This window comes from Furipterus horrens, unplaced genomic scaffold (assembly GCF_987537825.1).
Source record: "Furipterus horrens unplaced genomic scaffold, mFurHor1.1.pri manual_scaffold_3, whole genome shotgun sequence".
Lineage (NCBI taxonomy): Eukaryota > Metazoa > Chordata > Mammalia > Chiroptera > Furipteridae > Furipterus > Furipterus horrens.
Window position 1 is genome coordinate 109,779,390 of NW_028327173.1, and position 21,808 is coordinate 109,801,197.

Below are 21,808 nucleotides of genomic sequence, written 5' to 3' on the forward strand. Positions count from 1 at the left end.
GATCCGGCGGCGGCGGCGGCGGCGCAGTTCCGGCCGGCCCGCGAGCCATGGCCCAGCCCGGAGAGGAGGCTCTGCCCGGGCCTGAGACCGCGGTGCAGATCCGCGTCGCCATCCAGGAGGCCGAGGACGCGGAGGAGCTGGAGGACGAGGAGGAGAGCGCGGAGGCGCAGGGTGCGGGGGATCCTGCTCGGTATCTCAGCCCCGGTTGGGGCAGTGCCAGCGAGGAGGAGCCGAGTCGCGGGCACAGGTAAGCGCGGCGGCGTGCCAGGTCCGAGTGGGAGCTGCCGACCCCGGTCCCGGCGCAGGGGAGCTCGGAGACCACAACTCGGTGGACGGAGGGCTTGGGATCAGCCCTGCCCCCGGGGACGCTGCTCTGTGCCGTCGCACGACGTCAGAACTGGCTTGTGGCGGTCGTTGGAGCCCTGGTCCGCAACTCTGTAAAGCCACCAAGGCCCCCCCCCCCGGGGGGCGGGCGGGGGGGCTGGCAGCGGGGGTCCGAGGTGTCTGCCCGTGGGCATGCTCTGGGACCTAGGAGGCAGCCCTTCCTGGGCCATCCTCGCCCTCTCCTCCCCAGGAGGAGCCTCTTTCCTTGAGCTCATCCAAAGACCCTTCTAGGAAGCTCGGCCTAGCTCGGTCTTCACCCTAGAGGCGCACCCACACACACACCTTTTCCCAGGGGTTCCAGCAAGCCCTCACTGCCCTTTCTGCTTATCTGTCCATATGGCTTCCCTCAGGCTCTAGGTGGGGACCGGTCAGGCACAGCTGACACTTGCTGCTGTGGGATCCCAGGAGGGGTGATTTAATGGTGTAGAGAGACCTCTTGCCCTGATTTGGGATCAACTTAGGGCTCGCTGCCTGCATCCTCCCTTGCTGGGGAATTCCCGTTTTCACACAGCCTTCCCTACCTGGCATCTATGCTTGCATCATCATCCTGCTGACTTGGCGTTGGGTCCTGGGTGATGGGTAGTCTGGAGCTGGTATGGCACAAGAAGTCACCTGTCTAACCTTGCCTCTGGGCCCTGAGCTTTGTCATCAGTGGATGATCTTAATCTGTGTCCTACTAATGCCTAGGCCTTTCGGGATTGTGTTTTTTTTTTGTTTTTTTTTTTTGTTCTTGCTGTTGAAAGGAGATACAGTACGGAGTATCCATAGAAATGAGAATAGGGCAATGGCACAACTTGCAAATTCTGGGAAATGCCAACACGCACTTTTAAGAACCCTCTTCTGGGGCCCTGTGCACATGCTTTACCTGTCAGGGCTCTGTAGGATTATTCTGTGGCAGGCATATATCTCCTTCACTAGGAGAACAATCAGCTCATGCACATAAGGAGACTGGGGCCAAACCCATTCCCTATCACTGGCTGACCCTTTCCTAGTGGAGGTAGTCTGGATTTAGGGACCCAGAGATTCAGAGCAGTTCCGTGGAGACAGAGGTATTTGAGGAGGAACGTCCAGCCGAACCATATAGATCAGGAGAGCTGGGTCACAGCAGATGACACAATAGATATATCAGCACCTTACATACCATATAGTCTGATTCATTCATTCAGCTGTGCTGAGTACTGGGAGTATAAAAATAATGACGCCATCATCACTGGCATTTCACAGTCTTGAGGAAAAAGCAACCACCTAGTCAAAAAAGTTCAGAGGCCATGTATAATAGCCCCGAGTGGTTTATCCTTCTGACTTTGCTGATGACTGGCAAAAAGCTGTCCCTTATCCTGGGGCTAAGGTGTTTTTTTTTTAATAAATTTTTTAAAGTTTAATTTTATTCTCATTCAAGAGAGAGATGGAGAAAGAGAGAGAAAGAGAAAAGGAAACATCCATGTGCAAAACACCAATCGGCTGCCTCCTGCAGGAGCCCCAACCAGGGATTGAGCCCGCAACCTAGGCATGTGCTGTGATTGGGAAATCAAACTGGCGACCTTTGCCCTTTCAGTTACAGGAGGACACTCTAATCAGCTGAGCCACACAGGCCAGGGCCCAGGGCTAAGTTTTGAGACAGTACCATTAGCAGAGATTAAAGCCCTGCTAATTTCTTGGGCCTGGAAAGATCCCCTATGAGAGCTAGCAGAACGCAATCCTCAGTTCTGGCAGGCTTCTTGCCCTCACCCTCAACACTGTCTCTTTGGGGCCACCCTTCTCTCCCAGCTCCAGGTGCTTGAGTCTTGTGGAGCATTCAGTCAGAAGCATTTCATGCTGCTCACTGGGGCTCCTCAGGGTAGTGGAGCCAAGAGAGCCCAGCAGGCAGACATCCAGCGCACGAGGAGATGTAGCCAAGAACAAGTGCTACACTGTCCCTGGTTTGGGCCCAGCCTGGCACAGGCGCAGCTGCCGCTCTGAGAGCCAGCCCAGGTTCCTAAATTCACATCTGCCCACATCTTCCCTCAGTCCATTGCTTTCTTCCCTGCCTGTCCAACAGTTCATGCTCCCGCAGAACCCACCCCTCCAGGTCCCTGAACGCAGGGTGCAGTTTTTGTCTACTGGGACTTTGTAGTCACACCCCTGGGTCCTCCTGGTTGGTTGATTTCTAGTCAGCCTGAAAACTTCACTGCCTCTTTCCCAGCCATCTCCATCCCTGGATGTGTTTCCCCTCCTTTGTGTTGCTGAACCCCTCTGTCCGTTTTATGCCTAGCTCTTACCCACAATTATTAATTCTAGATTCTGTCTCCCTGACCAGAATTTGAGCTCCGTGAATGCAGGGGCCATGCTTGCTTGCCATGTTCTCATTGTAGCCTCAGCACCTGGCACCTAATGTGTGCTTTCTAAATATTTGCTGAATGAACACATGCCTCTGTCATCACACTCACTCCGTGGAGTTGAAATACTTGTGTTTCTTCTCCACTAGACAATGAGGATCTTGCCTGTGTCCTCTCCATATCTCCAGTACCTGGCTTATACTTGGGGGACAAGGAAAAAGTGGAAACAAAGAAAAATCTTTGTAACCTCCAAATTTTCATTAGTGTTCGCCTCACTATTCGATCACTATTTTACTTTAACACAAATGTTTCAAACATAAATATGAAAGAATAGTACACTTGTAAATGTTTTGCCATATGTATCTGACACAGATACAATGTATGTGGTTTTCCCTGGAGCATTTGAAAATATCTGGTACATAAAACTTATATCCTCTGTACTTTATTTTATAGCTCTTAATGTCATTCTCTTATAATATCATAATACTATTATTACAACTAAGAAAATGAAAAATTCCCTAATATAATTCCCCAAATACTCTAATAGTCAAGTTCCATATTCAGCGTTCCCCCAATTGTTCCATATTATCTCTATAGCTGTTTATTTTTCCTCTTAAACCAGAATCCAATCCAGTTTGAGGCATTTGCCTGTAATGTCTCTGGAGAGTATTTTAACTTAGAACATTACCACGTTTTTCTTTTTTAACGCTTTTCTCTTTTGGAACAAAGAGGCCAGATGTCATATCGAATGCTTCACAGTTGGAATTGGTCTGGTTATGTTCTCATCATCTAGTTTAACTTGCTCCTTTGTGCCATGTGTTTCCTGTAAACTGAAAGTTAGGGCTAAAGGCTTGATTAGATTCAGATTAAATATTTTGGCAAGAACATTTCATAGGCAATGCCATGGACTTTTCATTGCATCACCTTAGACAGCATCCACCATTAGTGATGCTAAATTTGACCTCTTGGTTAAGATGGTCTCTCCATTGCAGTTAACAATGATTCTTTTGCCAACGATTTTCCCCTAATGGTTTTAGCATTCATTGATGATTCTTGCTTGAGTCAGTTTATTGGAGATTACCAATTGGTGATTTCCTAATTTTATCATCTGTAGTACATTTATTAGCTAGCATTCTGCTATAAAAGAGAGTTTTGCTTCATCATCTGGGATTGAACAAGGGTTCCCCCTAAAGAGGCAAGCAGAGATAGTTAATTATTTCCCCTTTCTTTGAGTACTTCGTTGTTTTCTGATACTAGATATTCTAGGCTTAATTTGTATGTTTCCTACTTCAGTCATGCGACGCAGCTATTTCCACAGGAATCCCTGGTTTTTCAAATACTAATGGAGAGGTATTTAGAAACCAAGACTTGAATTAAGAGTACTAATTTATACTGGGGCATTAGTTCTTTTAGGTCCTTTCAATGGACAGAACTAGGAAAGGTATTTTTAAGAAATTTATATTGTTAATTCTAATCCAAATTTAATATTACAGGTTTTGCTTTACTTCTTTTATGTTTTATACTGGAAATCTTGATTTCTAATAACATTAACGTGTTCACTTGTTTGCTTTGTCTTACAATGTATAAAATGATGTAAAATTATAATACTAAATATTAGTATAAATAATAACCACTGAGCACATCTGCTTTTCATTTAGCAAACAGAAGCAACTATATTTCTTTCTCCCATGATGTTTAGGGACATTGTTTAAGCTGTCATTTACCTGTTCTGGATGATGATAATGAAAACCTCCATTTATCAATGCCAGTTTGTGTAGGACATGGAAATAAGTACTTTGTATACTTTATCTCTGTTCCACATCACAAACTATTATTTAGTCAGCAGAGACATCCACTAGTTGTAGTCTTTTCCCAGGCACTGAGAAACATATCAGAATATCATGTCAGAAGACAGGTCGTGATCTCTAATAAATGTATAAGAACCTGTGGCCACAAAAACACAAGATGTGGCCTCGGCTAGTGGCATCCAAAATAAAGTTGTTCCCTAGGTGCCTTTTCCAAGTTGGAAACATACTTTATATTTGCAATCTGTCTCCTTGAAGAGACTTTATCTTTTAATTCTGCCCTCCCTCATGGTTTCTTTTTTTGTTTGTTTTTTAAGTATATTTTATTGATTATGTAGTTACAGTAGTCCCAATATTTTTTCCTTTTGCTCCCCTCTGCCCATTACCCGCCTTCCCTCCAGCAATCCCACTCTCCTTAATTTATTCCCGTGGATGGTGTATATAAGTTCTTTGGCTTCACCCTTTCCTATATTATTCTTAACTTCCCCCTGTCTATTTTGTACAAACCAATTATGCTTCTTAATCCCTGCACCATTTCCCTATTTCTCCCCTTCCACCTCCCAGCTGGTAACCCTCCAAATGATCCCCATACCTATGATTCTGTTCCTATTCTGGTTTGCTTAGCTGGATTTTGTTTTTATGTTTTAGATTCAGTTGTTGATAGTTGTGAGTTTGTTTTCATTTTAATGTTCATAGTTTTTATCTTCTTTGTCTTAAGTAAGTCCCTTTAATATTTCATACAATAATGGCTTGGTGATGATGAACTCTTTTAGTTTTACCTTGTCTGGGAAGCACTTCATCACCCCTTCCACTCTAAATGATAGCTTTGCTGGTTAGAGTAATCTTTGTTGTAGGTCCTTGCTTGTCATCACACTGAATACTTCTTGCCAGTCCCTTCTTGCCTACAAGTTTCTTTTGAGAAATCAGCAGATAGTCTTATAGGCATCCCTTTGTAGGTAACTGCTTTTCGCTTGCTGCTTTTAAGATTCTCTCTCTATCTTTCACCTTTGACATTTTAATTATGATGTGTCTTGGTGTGGTCCTCCTTGGGTTTAGCTTGTTTGGGACTCTGTGCTTCCTGGACTTGTATGTCTATTTCCTTCACCAAATTGGGAAGTTTTCCTTCATTATTTTTTCACTTAAGCTTTCAATTTCTTGCTCTTCCTCTTCTCCTTCAGTGCCCATATCATTTGGCTGTTGATATGTTTAAAGTTGTCCGAGAGGTTCCTAAGCCTCTCCTCATTTTCTTCAATTCTTGTTTCCTCATTCTGTACTGGTTGACTATTTTTTTCTTCCTTATGTTCCAAGTCATTGATTTGAACCCCGGTTTCTTTCCCTTCACCATTGGTTTTGTGTAGATTTCCCTTCGTTCCATTTAGCATAGCCTTCCCTTCTTCCCTTATGCATTTGCCATACTTAAGCATATCTGTCAAGCCTATGAGCATCTTTATCACCAGTGTTTTGAACTCTGTGTCTGTTAGGTTTGCTATCTCCTCATCTGTTAGGTTGGCTATCACCTCGTCACTTAGTTCTTCCACTGGGACCTTGATCTGTTCCCTCTTTTGGGCCATACCTCTTTGTGTCCTCATCTTGACAGACTCCTGTATTTGTTTGCCTCTGTGTCTTAGGTAGAGCTGTTGTACCTGTTACATAGTAAGGGGTGGAGCCTTAGGGATTCCTCAGTACAGGGCGACCCGTTTCACCATGTTGTGGTGCAGTATGTGGGGGAGGGGTCCGGGAGGGAACAATGCCCCCCACTCAGCACTCGCCTCTTTTCCAGGCACTTCTCCCACTTCTGTATGGGACTGGCGCTTCTCTAGCTGTTGCCCTGGCCATCGCTCCCAGAGTGGGTGGGTCCGTGGATGTTTTAGGACCATGGCGCCCTTCAAACGAGCAGACTCTGCTGATAGACCGGCAGTTTCTTCCTCTGCCCCAACCCCTACTGGTTTGCACAGTCAGAAGCAATGAGGCTTCATTTCCCCTGGTGCAGGAACCATGAGCTGTGTGGTCTTGTCTGGTTCTAGGAGCGCTCCCCAGGTGTCCCTGTGTGTGACTGTACTTTCCACCGGCCTGCCTCTGCTGCTGCTGCTTCTGCCACTACATCTCGTCCTCTCCACCCGCTCCGCCCCTCCCTCATGTCTGGATGAGTATTTCTTCTTTATATCTTTGTTTGTTGGACTTCCATGCAGCTGGATTTTCTGGAACTTCTGGTCATCTCTAGTTTTGAGGTAGTTGTATTCCTTCTCAGTTGTGGAGGAACATGCAGCATGTCTGTCTAAGCCTCCATCTTGGCCGGAAGTCTTTTTTAAATCCTTATCTGAGGATATGTTTCTTGATTTTAGAAAAGAAGGTGGCAGGGAGAGGAAGAGAGGGAGAGGGGTGGGGAAAGACATCGATGTGAGAGAGAAATATCAATCAGTTGTCTCCTGTATGTGCCCTTAGTGGGAATCATCAAACCTGCAACCTTTTGGTGTACGGAATGGTGCTCCAACCAACTGAGCCACCTGGCCAGGAGTGCCATCATGTTTTTATTTTGCATCACCAATTTAGTTGCCTTGTGAACCTTTTCAGATTCATTATCTTTTTCTGGAGGCTAAGCAAAAGAAACTTCACACAGATCAGACTGGACCCTAGTGTTTTTCATAAATTATGTTTTCTCAATATTCTTCTTGTTGCTATCCAGCATTTTCCTGGCCTTGGTGGCCACAGTGCCATATTATACAATCTGCAAGGATAGATGAGTCCAAGAAATCTTTCCTGTGTGGAAAGCCACAGTGAGGAGCTCATCATTCCATTTTAGTTTGGATATTCTCCTTCTGTAAAGTATCTTTTGATCAGTCACTCAAAAAACATATCCAAGTTAGCTTGAGATTTTATGAGAAAAGCTTTGGAGATTTTATGCTATATTTGTTTCTCCAGATTATTTACAAATGTGGTAAATACTTCAACACTGGCTTGTGGAGCCCAGTCATCTATTTTGAATTGTGCCCCTTTATTTCCACCCTGTTTCTATTTCCAGCAAGTTTACAGATATAACAAAAAGTTTATCACCACTCCCAAAGTATAATGCTTGATTTAAAATGAAACAATATTGTAAATGTAAAACTTTTTCAAAGTCCTTTTGAAAGGCCACTAACAAGGTATTCACCAGTAACCATACCTTCTGTCTCAGTCCTGATAGGTATGATTTGCCCTCACAGAAATGATGCGTTTTACATTAGTGGTACTTTTTCATTTCCTACTGTGTGCAAGGCTCTGGGTTGCTGCTAGAGTGAAAGAAAGCAGTATGAATCCTACTCTCCAGGCACTTAGGGTTCAGGGCATAAAAAGAAGTGTGCACAAGTAGCTCCGATAAAGTATAGCCAAGTGTTAGTTGGAAGTTGAAATGAATTACTTCCTGGGAGAAGCGCATCTGAGATGGATCCTGATGTGTAGCAGGGAGATGGGAGCAGCCTGCTCAAAGGCATAGAGTCCGGAAACCTTGCGACCCTTACAAGGAACTGTACATCGTTATTTGCTGGGAGCAAAGGATCTGAAAAGAAATATATAAAAATAAGTTTGGAAGCTGCTTACAGCCAGATTCTAAATGAGTCTGAATAAAGAACTAAGGACTTTGGGTTTTATTTAATATAAAATAGAAAATGTTGTTGTTGTTGGTTACGCCATCATTAGAGCAGTGGCATAGCTGTTCTTCAAAACATGTAATAAGGCACAAAGTGGAAGAGGATTAACCCAAAATACAACTGGAGTGGAGAAGGGGCCACGGGAAGTGGCAGGAGGTGGGAAGACAGAACCCTGGGAAATACGTGAAGGATATGAGACTGAAAAGGGATGCTAATCTCTGAGAGGTAATTTAAATTCTTCCTTTAGAATAATTGCCCAGTCTGCCTGATGATGAAAGTAGCAGACAGCTTACCATTTATTTCCAGGGGGAAAAAGAAAAAACAAGATTATTTTCTGAAGGAATCAGATGAACTAACTGCTGAAGTAAAGCCAGTACCTGCAGTGGGACGCCTTCTCCATATAAAGTCCCTAAGTAATGATTCCCTGCCTGTTCTCCCTAAAATGAAGCCTGCCAGTCGGCATGCCCCACCCATGCAGTACAGCCACCTAAGAAGAAAACCAATAAGAGTACATATACAGCTTTCGGGGGAACTCACATGACCCACCAAGAAAAAGCAATCCAGACCTTCATTCTTCAAAATGAACAGCAGTGCAGCCTAACTCTCCACTCCTTAAGTGTGGGCTGTGTACCGTGACTACCTTCCAAAGTATATAGTGTGGGGAGGGGGAAAAGGAGTCACTTTACAGTGGAGACAAACCACCTCAGCCAGGGGATCAGGGTCAACATCCACAGTGATCAGTCATGTTGACAATACCTACCCTTGATATGATGTGATGAGAACGGAAATCTCCTTCTGCGGTCCTCTCCCAGACCTATATTCCCAGTCTAATCATGAGAAAAATATCAGGCAGATCACAAAGAGGGACGTTCTACAATTTACCTGAACAGTATTCTTCAACACTGTTAAGGTCATCAAAATCAAGGAGAGTCTGAGCAACTGTCACAGCCAAGAGAAGCCAGGAGAGACATGATGACTAAATGTAACGTGGTGTCCTAGATGGGATCCCGCAACAGAAAAAGGACATTAGATAAAAACCAAGGAAATCTGAATAAAGTGTAGACTTTAGTTAATAATAATGTACCACATTAATGTAAGCCATTAATAATAGAAGAAGGCTGGTGTGGGGTATGTGGGAACTCTCTGTACGATTTTCACAATTTTTCTATAAATCTAAAACTGTTCAAAAATAAGTTTATTTTAAAAATGTTTATAAATAAAAAGATGAGTTATTTACCAGTCACATGAAGAAAATCAATGACATGAAAGCTAAATAGAAAAACGGACCCCAGAAGGTAGGTGATACTTTTGGAAACAAAAAGACTAAAAATACATACTCCAGGTAGTACCCTGAGAGAGCATTTAAAATATTGCATCATTAAAACAAGAACAAGATGCTCCTAAAAAGGAACAATCTGAAGATATAGAAGAGTTCATAAAGAATAAGTAAATAATTACTGAAATTAAAAAACTCACTAGGAAAGGTTGGAAGATAATGTCAAAGAAATTTCTTACCATGTAAATCAAAGACAAAAGTAAAGTCAGACAGAATGAGAGAAAAGAGACCTAAAGGATCAATCCAGGTGGTCAACCAACCAACAGGCCTTTAAAAATCAAAAGTAACCTTAACAAATGTCTTTGCCCTGCAGTGAGCAATGTTTACATAGGCATAAAATGCATATAACAGATTGATTTTTAAATTTTACTATCTATTGACAAGACATGAAAAATTAGTTACAGAATCAAATGTAAATAGTATGAACCATGACCAAATAAAATAAAGGTACATCTGAAAGAATTTGGGTGCTTGGAAATGGAAGGAGAGGTGAAGGAAAAGGTAGGGTAATAATATGCACAACATGTAGTGAGGAATTGAGAAATATTATTTAAGGTTGATGGAGTAAGGAACAGAATTTTAAATCCATTATTTAAAAACACAACTAGAAAAATTAAAATAATGTAAAATTCTAAAAATTGGAAGAAGAGGCTTTGGAAGATGAGCATCCCAAATCCTCATCTTATGTAATAGGACATGAATAGAGAATGTCTGTAATTGACGAGTGAGAAATAGAGCTATGAGCAATTTTATTGAATTATATGGGAACTGTCATAAGAACTAAATGATTTTATATAAAGAGGTTCCCTCTAGGGAGAAGAAGTGGAGCAGGAAATTGTTGCTTTCTGTATAAATTCTCTATTTTATTTTTGTTTTTACTATGCATGTGTATTATGTTAATTTTTAAGATTTATTTTTGATGAGCTATTAATATGCTTCAAGGTGGAAGTAACGAGGACAGTCGAATAGAAAAGAGGACAGATGGGAGACACTGCAGAATAAAATCAACACTTGACAACTGACTCAATGTGGGGACAAAAGATACATCTTGGGTTTTGAGCCTAAGTGCAGATAAGAGTGAACAGGAAAAGTAGTTGACGAGGCATTGGGAGTTGGGGGGATGACATACAGTTCCTACAGGGCTGTTGTAATTGACAAAAAGTTGCTAATATTCCTATTTGAAGGATATGCATGTTTTTAATGTTTGCAAAGGATATAGGGTCTTTTTAAATTTGTTTTTAATCCTCACCTGAGGACATATTTATTGATTCTAGAGAAAGAGGAAGGGAGGGAGGGAGGGAGAGAGAGAAGGGGAGAGAGGGAGAAAGAAACATCGATCAGTTGCCTCCAGTATGCGTCTGACCAGGGACCAAGCCCACAATCTAGGCATGTGCCCCAACTGGGAATAGAACTCATGACCTTTCCATGCATGGGATGATGCTCCAGCCAACTGAACCACACCAGCGAGGGCCAGGGTCCTTTTTGTTTAAAGGTTGTTGCATGAACCAGGGAACAGTGCAACATGCTCCCAGATATAAAACAGGTTGTCCTATTCTTCCAAGATGCCCCTTTGGAGAAACACAGTTGCTGCTGAGAGCACCCATGCAGAGGGAGGGGTACCCTATTTGCAAGAAGCTCTCCTCTGCACTAGCACGTGTTTTATACACCTCCACAGTACTGCCCACCTGTTTGGAATCTCTGGCTGCCTGCCTGTCCTCTCCCTGGGTGCAAGTAACTGATACACTTAGCCCCCCAACACATTATGGATTGTGTACTGTGAGACTGTGAAGGGAAGGTGAGCTTCCCAGATAGAATGTCTCATAATAGGTCCAGGCTTCAATCCTACCTGAGGCTGAGTTCCAAAGAGGGTGTCAGTTCGATTCTGGACACATTGAATTGGAAGCAGTATCAGGCTATCTAAGTGGAAGTGTCGGGCAGTCAGGTAGGGGTTGAGGCCTGGAGCTCAGGAGTGGAGAGAAGGACAGAGGCATGGGAGGAAGGGCAGATCTGAATTGGATGAGCAACCAGGGCCGGAAGTACAGAGGCTACCAGGAGATAAAGAGTTAAGGAGAGATCCTTGGGGAATACCTACATTTAGGAGTGGGAGAAGAAAGAGGAGACTGAAAGGGCAATTAAGTGGATGAAAAGAATCAGAAAAGAACAAGCCCTTTAAGCCAAAAGGGAAGAGTATCAAGAAGGTGATCTGCAGTCTACCATCCTGCCGCAGGGCAAAGGGGCAGGATGGAGAAAAGGCACCTGGATGTGGCAGACAGGGTTTTTGGTGGATGTCCAGGTACAGAACAAGTTTTGGGGGTAGGAAGGCAAGGCACAGGGGAGGTCTGGGCAAGTCTGATTGGATGAACTTTATTTTCTCAATCAAGCCCCCGAAAGATCATCCACAGGGAGTAAGGTCTTCCCGTGGGTGACCTGGGGAAGGACGGGAGGCTCTAGAATGGCCACTGAAGAAAACTGAAAAACTAGATTGCCTTCCTTCCATTATGTTTTTTTCGTTTACCAGCACAGTTAATAGCATCCACTGTTCTAGTTTGGGAGTAGGACTTACTGGTCTGTAGGTCCCCTCAATAGTCTGATCACCTCTGATATACTAGCCACTTGTAGTAATTTAGGCCATTTTGCTAATACCCGTAAGTCCACCCAAAATTCTTCATCGGTCATCATCACATACCTCACCTCATTCCCTGCTTCTATTGTCATCCTTGTCAGCCGGGCTTAGAGTTTCCTGTGCATTTGTACTTATTTTACCTGGAATAATCAGCCTATCTATTTTAACTTCGATTTGGTAGATACATTTTCTCTAATAAAGCGAAACTGTGTTCTGTCCATCTTGCGTTTCCTTTTGCATCCCGCTGATTGTCCCGCTGCCATCTCCCTTTGGCATGTTTGGAAGACCTCTTTTCTTGTTGCAGTGTTACTGTCCTAAAATTTGGCTATAAGTAATAGAAAACCCAGCTAACAAGTGAATTAAACAAATAGGATATTATCTTTCCTGTGTAATTAGAAGTCTTTAGGTAGGTCATTATAGGATTGGTTCAGCAACTCAATAATGTCAATATATCAGGGGAAGCTGACTCTTTTTGGTCTTTTCCTTATGGCAGTAAAATAAGTGATAAAGCTGCAACCATCACATCCACCCTTAAAACAGACAAAAGGGGAAGGGGCAGTGCCAAAACATTTTCACTTGTGTGTCATTGGCTATAACGTGACAAGTGGCTGCTCCCTGTAAGAGAAGCTGGGAAAGTGCATATTTAGTTTTTGTATAGCCTCTGTAGCAAAGGAAAGCAAGTGGGGAAGAGTTTGCTGTTGGATGTCAGTGAGTCAGACTAACGTCTGTCTCAGCTGCCTTCCACGGACCTTCCAAAATAGTCAGCTTACCTAATGTTTTAAGTTGCATTTGACCTGTTATAACTGTGGGTTGCCTTAATATATTTCCTTGTTTATCATTCCATTTTTAAAAAACATTTTTTTAAAAAGATATTTTTAATGTTAGTCTCCAAGACAGTTTTTTTTTCTTCATAGACATTTGTCTTGGTACATTAGGAAGGTATTTTGCAAAACCACTTCCAGACTGTCTACAGCAAATAACTAAAAGTCTTCATTTTAAAAATCAACCAATGCCTATATTTTATGCTTTATAATTTCTGAATTTGAAAAATTGTGAGATGGATTTAGTTTTTCTTGTCCTGACAGAATATTCAATTTTTATTCTCATCTTGACTCTTACACAGTTGCTTTTATTGGGTGGCTGAGAGCCAGTGAAAATTTTGCTGGAGTCGGACAGCTTTAAACCATCACAGCAATACGTTACAGCACTTTTACTTTCGAGCCCGCCGCCCTTTTCTCATTGGTTGATTACTTTATTTAAGAGCTTAATCCTGATCTCAGGGAAATATTAACTGTTTGCTTCTTTGTAAAGGAAACATAATATGCATGGAAACATGCATGCTTCTTTGTGTTGAAGGCCTCCTTTTTAAAAAACAATTTTTTCCTTTTTTTCTTTTTCTATTACAGTTGTCCCACTTTTCCCCCCTTTGCTTCCCTCCACCCTAAAAACATTTTTAATTGTGGTAAAATACACATAACAAAATGTATCATTTTAACCCTTTTTAAGTGGCATTAAGTAATTCACATTGTTGTGCAACCATCACCACCTTCCATCTCCAGAACTTTTTTCTTTCCCACCTGAAACTATCCATTAACCAGTAACTCCCCACTAATGCCTCCCCCACCTCGTGTTAACCGCTGCTCTACTTTCTCTATGAATTTCATTATTCTAGGGACCTCATGCATGTTTGTCCTTTTGTGATGAGCCTGTTTCACTTTGCATAATGTCCTTGATCGAGGTTCATCTGTGCTGTAGCAGGTGTCAGAATTTTCTTTTTGAGGCTGAAATATATTTCATGTATATACATATCACATCTTATTTCTCCATTTATCCATCAATGGACTCTTGAGTTGCTTTCACCTTTTGGCTGTGGTGAGCAATGTGCTGTGAACTTTCTGAGCCCTTTTTGGAGCCAGGCAAGTGCTCCCCGCAGAGCAGAGCAGAGCACACTGATGCTCTAGGCCGACGAGGTGTGCGAATCTGTACTAAGAGATGCTCTCTGCTCAGGACATGTCCGTGGAAGCGCTGGGTTTCATGGTCATGTTATTAGACATCAAGCTACCACATAGGATGCAGTTATTTTTTTCTGGAAGTAATTTTTAATTAATCCTTTTTATTATATATAATGCATAATATCGTCGGCAGCCGTCCGTCTCGAGAGACGATGGTGTAGCATCTTAAGAGTCTATCTGCACCGCCGAGAATGGCTGTGCAGTCCGACTCGGGAGTGACACGGTATCTGTCTCCTCCCGTGTTGAATCGACATCTTGCGATGACGCTGGAGTGTCCTCTCCAGTGAAGCTGAAGCTACAGAGCCTGGGCAGGGTGATATGGAGGGTCTGCTGTTGCCCATGCAGCAGACCCCCCCTCTCTTCGCAGCTGAAGGGTCCAAGGGAAAGACGGAGTCAGTACAGCTTGGCTTCAGGTGCGCCGCAGGAGTTGCCGGTGTTGACTACAACGTCAAACCGCCTTAGGGACTCCGGCCCCGGATTTTCTGTCGGGGTTTACTCCCTTAGCCTTTCCCCTGAAGAGGTATGCCGCAAGGCAGCGGAGGTTTTTTGGAGTCAGAGTTTTCCTTCTCTGATGTGCCCTGACTGGAAGATCGAACCAGCGACACTTAGCTCGCAGGCCGACGCTCAATCCACTGAGCCAAACCAATTTGATAATAAATATACAAAAGAGAATCACCTTTGATAACTTCTAATAATGGTGTCCGCTATGATGTAACCACAAATTCTGTAAATATTTATGGCTTTGAAGTTTTTATAATCTCTTTGTGAAAGGTTGGCCTTCCTAAAGAAGCATTCCCCAGGATTTCTTTGGCTTCTTCTCATGTCCTAATATTCCTGGAAGGGGGAAGTCCATCCAGGAATAGCTGCTGGTGGGTGTGGGATTCATGTAAGAGGACCCAGTGAATTGTATTGTTTTCCAGATTCCATGGCAGGGTCCCAACAAAACCTGGAAGGTAGTCTGTGTGCTGGCTTTGGAGACAGAATGTTTGAATTTAAATCCTAGATCTGCCTCTTATGAATGAGTAAATGAATGTATCTGTCACTGAGCTTTAAGGGTATGCCAGGAACTCTTCTGGATATCGCATGTCTTAATTCATCTAATCATCACAGCAATCCTATAGGAGAGTGACTATCATGACTCCCAATTTACAGATAATGGACTGAGGTGTGGCAGTGGAGTTCCTTGCCTAAGTTGACTCAGTTCATAAATGGTGGTGTCAGGATTCAAACTCAGGCAGTCTAACTCTAGAACTGGGACTCTTAGTTACTCCACTAAACTGTCTTGTAGAAATCAGGATTTGTGGGGTGAAGGTGGGCAGGGAAGGAAAAGAAGTGTGAAAACCGTGGGCTGGCAGAGCAGTGCATAAATGTCAGTAGAGGGTGTTGTTATTTTAATGATCCTCTCTCCTTTTTAAAAACAAGTGTGATTTCTTAGCTCTTTGGAAGCAAAACCTATGTCCTTGTGGCCATGTGACCAGCACCTCTGGGGAATCTGGTTCATGTGTGACCCAGTGCAGTTTCCAAGGGCTGCTCTAACAAAGTACCATAAACCAGTGGGCCTGCAACAGCAGAAATTGATTGCCTCACAGTTCTGGAGGCCAGATGTCCAGGGGCCTGCTGTGGAAGGATCTGCTCTGGCCTCTCTCCTTATCCTTAGAGGTTTGCTAGCAGTCTCTGATGTTTCTTGACTTCCGCATTCCCGTCTCAGCCTCCACCTTCACATGGCGTCTCCCTGTGCGCGTTCATCCAGATCCCCTCTTCAAGACACCGGTCGTGTTAGATCAGGGGCCTTCCTGCTCGAGCAGGGCCCCGCCTTCAGCTAACAACATCTGTAAGCCTCTTTCCAAATAAGCTCGGGTTCTGAGGTGGGGATGTTGGGACTTCAACATGAGTGTTCTGGGCGGGGGAAACAATTCAGCTCATAATACCAGTGCGTCTGTTCTTCTGGTCTCAGTGGCGCTACGGCAAGTGGGGGCGAGAATGAGCGTGAGGACCTGGAGCAGGAGTGGAAGCCTCCGGACGAGGAGTTAATCAAGAAGCTGGTGGATCAGATCGAATTCTACTTTTCTGATGAAAATCTGGAGAAGGATGCCTTCCTGCTGAAGCATGTGAGGAGGAACAAGCTGGGATATGTGAGTGTCAAACTCCTCACGTCCTTCAAAAAGGTGAGGCTTCCTTGTCAGAGCTGCCTCCAGGATTTCAAGTGTTTTGGGTTATGGGTTTAAGTATTTTTTACCCTAATATTTTTGAAACCTAATAACTAGTGGTTTTTTTACTCCATCTAAAGGATGGAAAAGAAAAAAATGATCAAGAGAAGGGACTTAGGATTGTTATTAGGAATACTGTCCCATACTCTTAAAAGGTCCTGTGTGTTGGGACAGATTTCAGTAATGGCCCTGTGAGATACCTACAGGCCTAGAATTATATGAAATTATATCAAATGGAATAAATAAAAGGAGGAAGGAGTGTTCAAAACGCTGGGACATGAGCCTTCTCCAGGGCCTCAGCAGCCTTCACCGTGTAATGCCAGCCTCCTCGTCTGTCAGCGGGGGTGTGGCATATCCACCTCTTTCTGCCATCGGGGCAGCAGGCCACGTGGCCCCACTGTGTACACATCCAGCAGCTGGACTGTTTGCCTGCTTCCCCAGGAGCCTACAGACCAGTCGGCTTAAGAACTCTGTCTCTCTTGGGGGAACTGTAGTTACAGAAAGGAAAAGCACTATGTGCCTGTTGTATAATAAGGTGTGTGACGGGTGGGTCCTGGCCCCATTGTCAGGGAGCACTGGGGGGAGCTTTTCTCCCAGAGCTCTTCTCGGCCTCACCGCTGGGTGGACGCTGCCCTCGTCCGTTTTGTTCATTCATCAAACCTATTTGTTCTGCATGCTGAGTACTGTGCTAGCACAGGATATGCAAAGGAACTTGGCATTCCCCTGCCTTTCAAAGTGTACTGAAGGAGAGAGGTCAGTGAAAGATGACAGTATGGCTGTAGGTAGTACCATGAAAGAAGGAACAAAGCACTGTTGGGGGTGACTTGATTAGAGCAACCAGTCCTACCTGGAGAATTGAGGTCTTCCCAGAAGCAGTGACATTCAAGTTGGATCTTGGAAGATGAGTAGGAATTTTCAAGGTACAGGAGGAGGGGAAGGGGCATTTCATGTTACCAAGGACGAACCTACTCTTCTCCTGTGTGTATGTCACACTGTTGCCACAGTCACACCGCTGCTGCCAGATGTGAAGGGAGGACTTCCTCACCAAACATTTCTGTGACACCAGCTGGGTGCCCTACAATCTAACTCAATTCTGACACTGTCTACGCGGAGATAGCATCAGATATCAGAGGGTTAGGCCTCAGTCCCATGAGACTGCCCCCCATTTCAGATGCCAGTCACAAGTAGTAGGTCCCCAGGTTACCCACAACTTCTGTCTGACTTGGCTGCAAATCAGAGGTTCCTGTGACCTCTTCCCCTTGGATTCAATTATTCGCTAAAGTAGCTTGCAGAACTCAGGGAAACACTTAATTACATTTCCCAGTTTATTAAAGGACATAATAAAGGATGCAAATGAAGAGGTACATAGGACGAGGACTGGAAGGGTCCTGAGCACAGGAGCTTCTGTCCCTGTGAAGTTGGGGTGCGCCACCCTCCAGGGAGGTGGATGTGTTCACCCACCTGGCAGCTTTTCCAAAACCCCTACTATTGGGCTTTTTTGGAGGTTTCCTCACATAGACATGATCAATTACTAACTTCATTTCCACCCTCTCTCCCTCTCTGGAGGACGTGGGGGCTGGTGAAAGTCCAAGCTTCTCATCATGGCTCGGTCTTTCTGGTGACCAGCCCACATCCAGGAGCCATCGGGAGCCCACCCAGAGTCACCTCATTAGAATAAAAGATGCTCCCAGTGCTCTTTTCCCTTAGGGATTTACAAAGGTTTTGGGAGCTCAATGCCAGGAACGGAGATGAAGACCAAATATATATATTTCTTATTATAAATCACAATATCACACATTTGCAGAGAAAAGTGAGCAAACTCAATGCAAAGTGAGGAACCCCAAAATGCAGCAGCCAGGGGAATCATCCTGTACATTTCTTTTTTCCTCCCCAAGGACCCTAAGAGTCATCCTGATTTTCTTTCCTTTTTAAGTTGCCACTTACAGATCTATTCAGGAGGGGTCTTCTCTGTTGAAAACCATCTTCAGAGTGGACACAGACTCACCAGTACCTCCAAAATCAGAGCAAAGACCCTTTTCCTTTTAAAGGGTCTCCCTAGTAATCATAGTAGGAAACCTATATGACGAAGGTAACAAACAGGGACGTGACAGTTGCTGAAAATCTCACAAAGTTCTTGTGGCAACTGCACCAAGCCCACGGCTCCCTGGTTCCTCTTCTTAGGGGTGCCTGCACGCTCCTTCTAAAGCTCACGGACACAGGCCGAGCCCGCTCTGGCTCTGACGGAGACTGCCCGGTGGACCTGGCTCGTGGCTCTGGAGGGCTGCTGGGTCCTTGCCAGAGCCCAGTCTTCTCTCCACTGGAGTGGCCTCTGTCAGCTTCTCCAGCCCTCTGAGTAAGGCAACACCAACCCCCACCCCAACCCCAGACACTGTTTCCTCAGGCTTCAGGCTCAGGCTCACACCGTGGATTCTCCCTTTCTCCCAAGGACTCCCTCCTTTACCAGGTTTGGGGAAGGTTCCCATGTTCTACCCCCAGGAGAACCTTTGCTTGGCTCTCCCACAACCTGGCACTGACCTGCAGTCATCACCTTCACCCTTTCTGGATCCTGAAGTGCATCAGTTCACCCGAAGTCCAACCCTTTCCCTGCATCCAGTTCTCTCTGCCCTTAGTCTGTGTCATGGTGATCAGCCCATTGAGTCTGTGTGTAGGGGACTAATGGTTCCCACACTCAAAACCCAGATCTGGGCCATTTCATCTGGAGGCTACTGGCTACAGTGGATAGTGTCCTCTCTGCAGGAGCTGCCTGAACAAATGATGGCTCTGCCAAGGTTCTCCCCACGCTGCCCTGGGAGGGCGTGCTCCCACGCTGCTCTGGGAGGGAGTGCTCCCTTCTTGGGTCCTGGGAAGTGCCTGTTTTGGTCTCAGGGTTCCTCTGCAGAGCACCTGCTCTGGCCTGGCCTCAGAGGACTCAGGAGTGAGCTCGTCATTCGTGGATCACGCTACCCACCCCACCCACCTCCACCGTCTCTTTGGGATGACTCATTCTCCCTGGCTTTCCCATCACTGGAAGTGGGCCTCTTGAAAATTACTGCTTTATGATATAAATATAGCTTTCACATACTGCAACATTGATACAGTTTCCACTAAGTAAGGAGGGGATCTGTGTCATCATTCTCCATGGGGCCCAAGTTGTATTTAATTCCAAGTTGAAACAGTACACGTTAGTTCCAGGAGATACTGCAGTAAAATATGAAACCTCTTTTGGAACCTCCTCTGTAGCAAATACATAAATGCAGAAATACAACTTCAGAGAGGCATTTGAATGTTAAAATCTCTGAGTCCTATAAAAATGATAGCATCTAGTATTTGAAATAATGATGACACCTAATATTTATTGAGTACTCACTGTGAGCTAGACACTATTTTAAATTATATATAGGTATGTGTGTGTCTGGATGTAGGTATGTATGTAAATATTCATTTAATCCTCGGGCCAGCTCTATGGGGTAGGCATGTTAACATCTCCATTTCACAGACGAGATCGAGGCACTGAGAAGTTGAATGACGTTTTAGGTCTTGGTGCAGAACCTGCAGGTTGGACCTGGAAACTTATGCAGAAGAGAATATCTGCAACACCATGGGAAAGTTCTGTTGACAGCACTGCTTCAAACTGTGCTACCTCCCTTGACATTGTACAGAGTGTGTTTGTTCACTCATTCATTCACTAGATTTTTGAGTGCCTGCCCACACCAGGTGTGATTGTAGATACCCGTGTTCCGGAGTAAGGAGAGGTGGGAGGGCGAGTACAGAGGACACGGGTGGACAAGGACATGAGGTGCCATTTCCAATTTGCTTTGTGTTCTTCAGGTGAAACACCTTACACGGGACTGGAGAACGACAGCGCATGCCTTGAAGTACTCAGTGACCCTGGAGCTGAATGAGGACCACCGGAAAGTGAGGAGGACCACCCCTGTCCCACTCTTCCCCAATGAGAACCTCCCCAGTAAGATGCTCCTGGTCTACGATCTCTACCTTTGCCCCAAGCTGTGGGCCCTGGGCACCCCCCAGAAGAATGGGAGGGTGCAAGAGAAAGTGATGGAACACCTGCTCAAGCTCTTTGGGACCTTTGGCATCATCTCGTCAGTGCGGATCCTCAAACCCGGGAGAGAACTGCCCCCTGACATCCGGAGGATCAGCAGCCGGTACAGCCAGGTGGGCACCCAAGAGTGCGCCATCGTGGAGTTTGAGGAGGTGGAAGCGGCCATCAGAGCTCATGAGTTCATGGTCCTGGAATCTCAGGGCAAGGAGAACATGAAAGCTGTCCTTATTGGTATGAAGCCACCAAAAAAGAGACCTCCCAAAGACAAGAACCAGGACGAGGAGCCCACCACCAGCATCCACTTGAGCAAGTCCCTGAACAAGAGGGTTGAGGAGCTTCAATACATGGGAGACGAGTCTTCTGCTAACAGCTCCTCTGACCCCGAGAGCAACCCCACGTCGCCTATGGCTGGCCGGAGGCATGCAGTCACTGGCAAGCTCAGCCCTTCTGGCCACCAGAGTCTCTTTCTGAGCCCTAGTGCCTCCCCGTGCTCAAGTCCTTGGAGCAGCCCCTTGGCTCAACGCAAAGGCATTTCCAGGAAATCCCCACTGGCCGAGGAAGGCAGGCTGAACTCGAGCACCAGTCCCGAGATCTTCCGCAAGTGCACGGATTACTCCTCTGACAGCAGCGTCACTCCCTCTGGCAGCCCCTGGGTCCGGAGGCGCCGCCAAGCCGAGATGGGGACACAGGAGAGGAGCCCCCGAGCGAGTCCCCTGCTGTCTCGGAAGATGCTGACTGCAGATGGGTTGCCTGTGGGGGTGCTGCGGTTGCCCAGAGGCCCTGACAACACCAGAGGATTCCATGCTGGACAGGAGAGGGGCAGGGCCCATGTATAAATAAACACCTTCTATTTTTAATACCAGCTCCATTGAAAACCGCCTCTGTTCTCAAGGTTCTGACAAATACCTGGCATGACATAGAATGAAATTAAGTCCCCTTTCAAAGATTTTTGTAGACATGTAAACCTCTTAATTTATATATTTGTAGTGTATATAAATTGTCTGGTACACTCTGGTTTTAAGACCATCTTCTAGTTCAGAACACCCCTTCCTCCCAGCATGACCATCGTTCTGATGCTGCCCAGTGTGTGTGAATGTCACAGCTCTGTTTGGCTGTGGGACAGGGGCTCCCCAGGGAAGGTCTGGCAGCGGGTCTGTTCTCTGGGGCAGGGTTCTTCTCTGTGGTAACCGCGTTGTCCTCAGCTGGCCGTGCAGGGGCTTCCTGAGAGCCCGGAGGAATTCTGTTGTGTAGCGGCAACTAGTTAAGCCTGTAGCATGGTGTCTCCTAGGACCTCATGTATGTTTCCTGTCAAGTGAATAAATAATAAAACACTCAACTGGGAGTGCTGGCTCTGAAGTCATAGACTGTGTCTGACCCAAGTCTGCCCACCTGACAAGGCTGTGCTTAGTGTGTCAGGAGGCCCTGGGGAGCTTAACAGAGACA

General features: G+C 45.2%; 1 protein-coding gene across 1 annotated transcript; it reads left to right on the forward strand.

The window, feature by feature from the left end:
• The first annotated feature begins 10 nt into the window (after window positions 1-10).
• Window positions 11-21,701, forward strand: LARP6 (La ribonucleoprotein 6, translational regulator). The gene is made up of 3 exons (XM_090271818.1): window positions 11-247; window positions 16,053-16,263; window positions 20,134-21,701. The coding sequence occupies exons 1-3, from the start codon at window positions 48-50 to the stop codon at window positions 21,199-21,201; spliced, it is 1,479 nt and encodes a 492-aa protein (XP_090127944.1). The 5' UTR covers window positions 11-47; the 3' UTR covers window positions 21,202-21,701.
• Window positions 21,702-21,808: the final 107 nt, after the last annotated feature.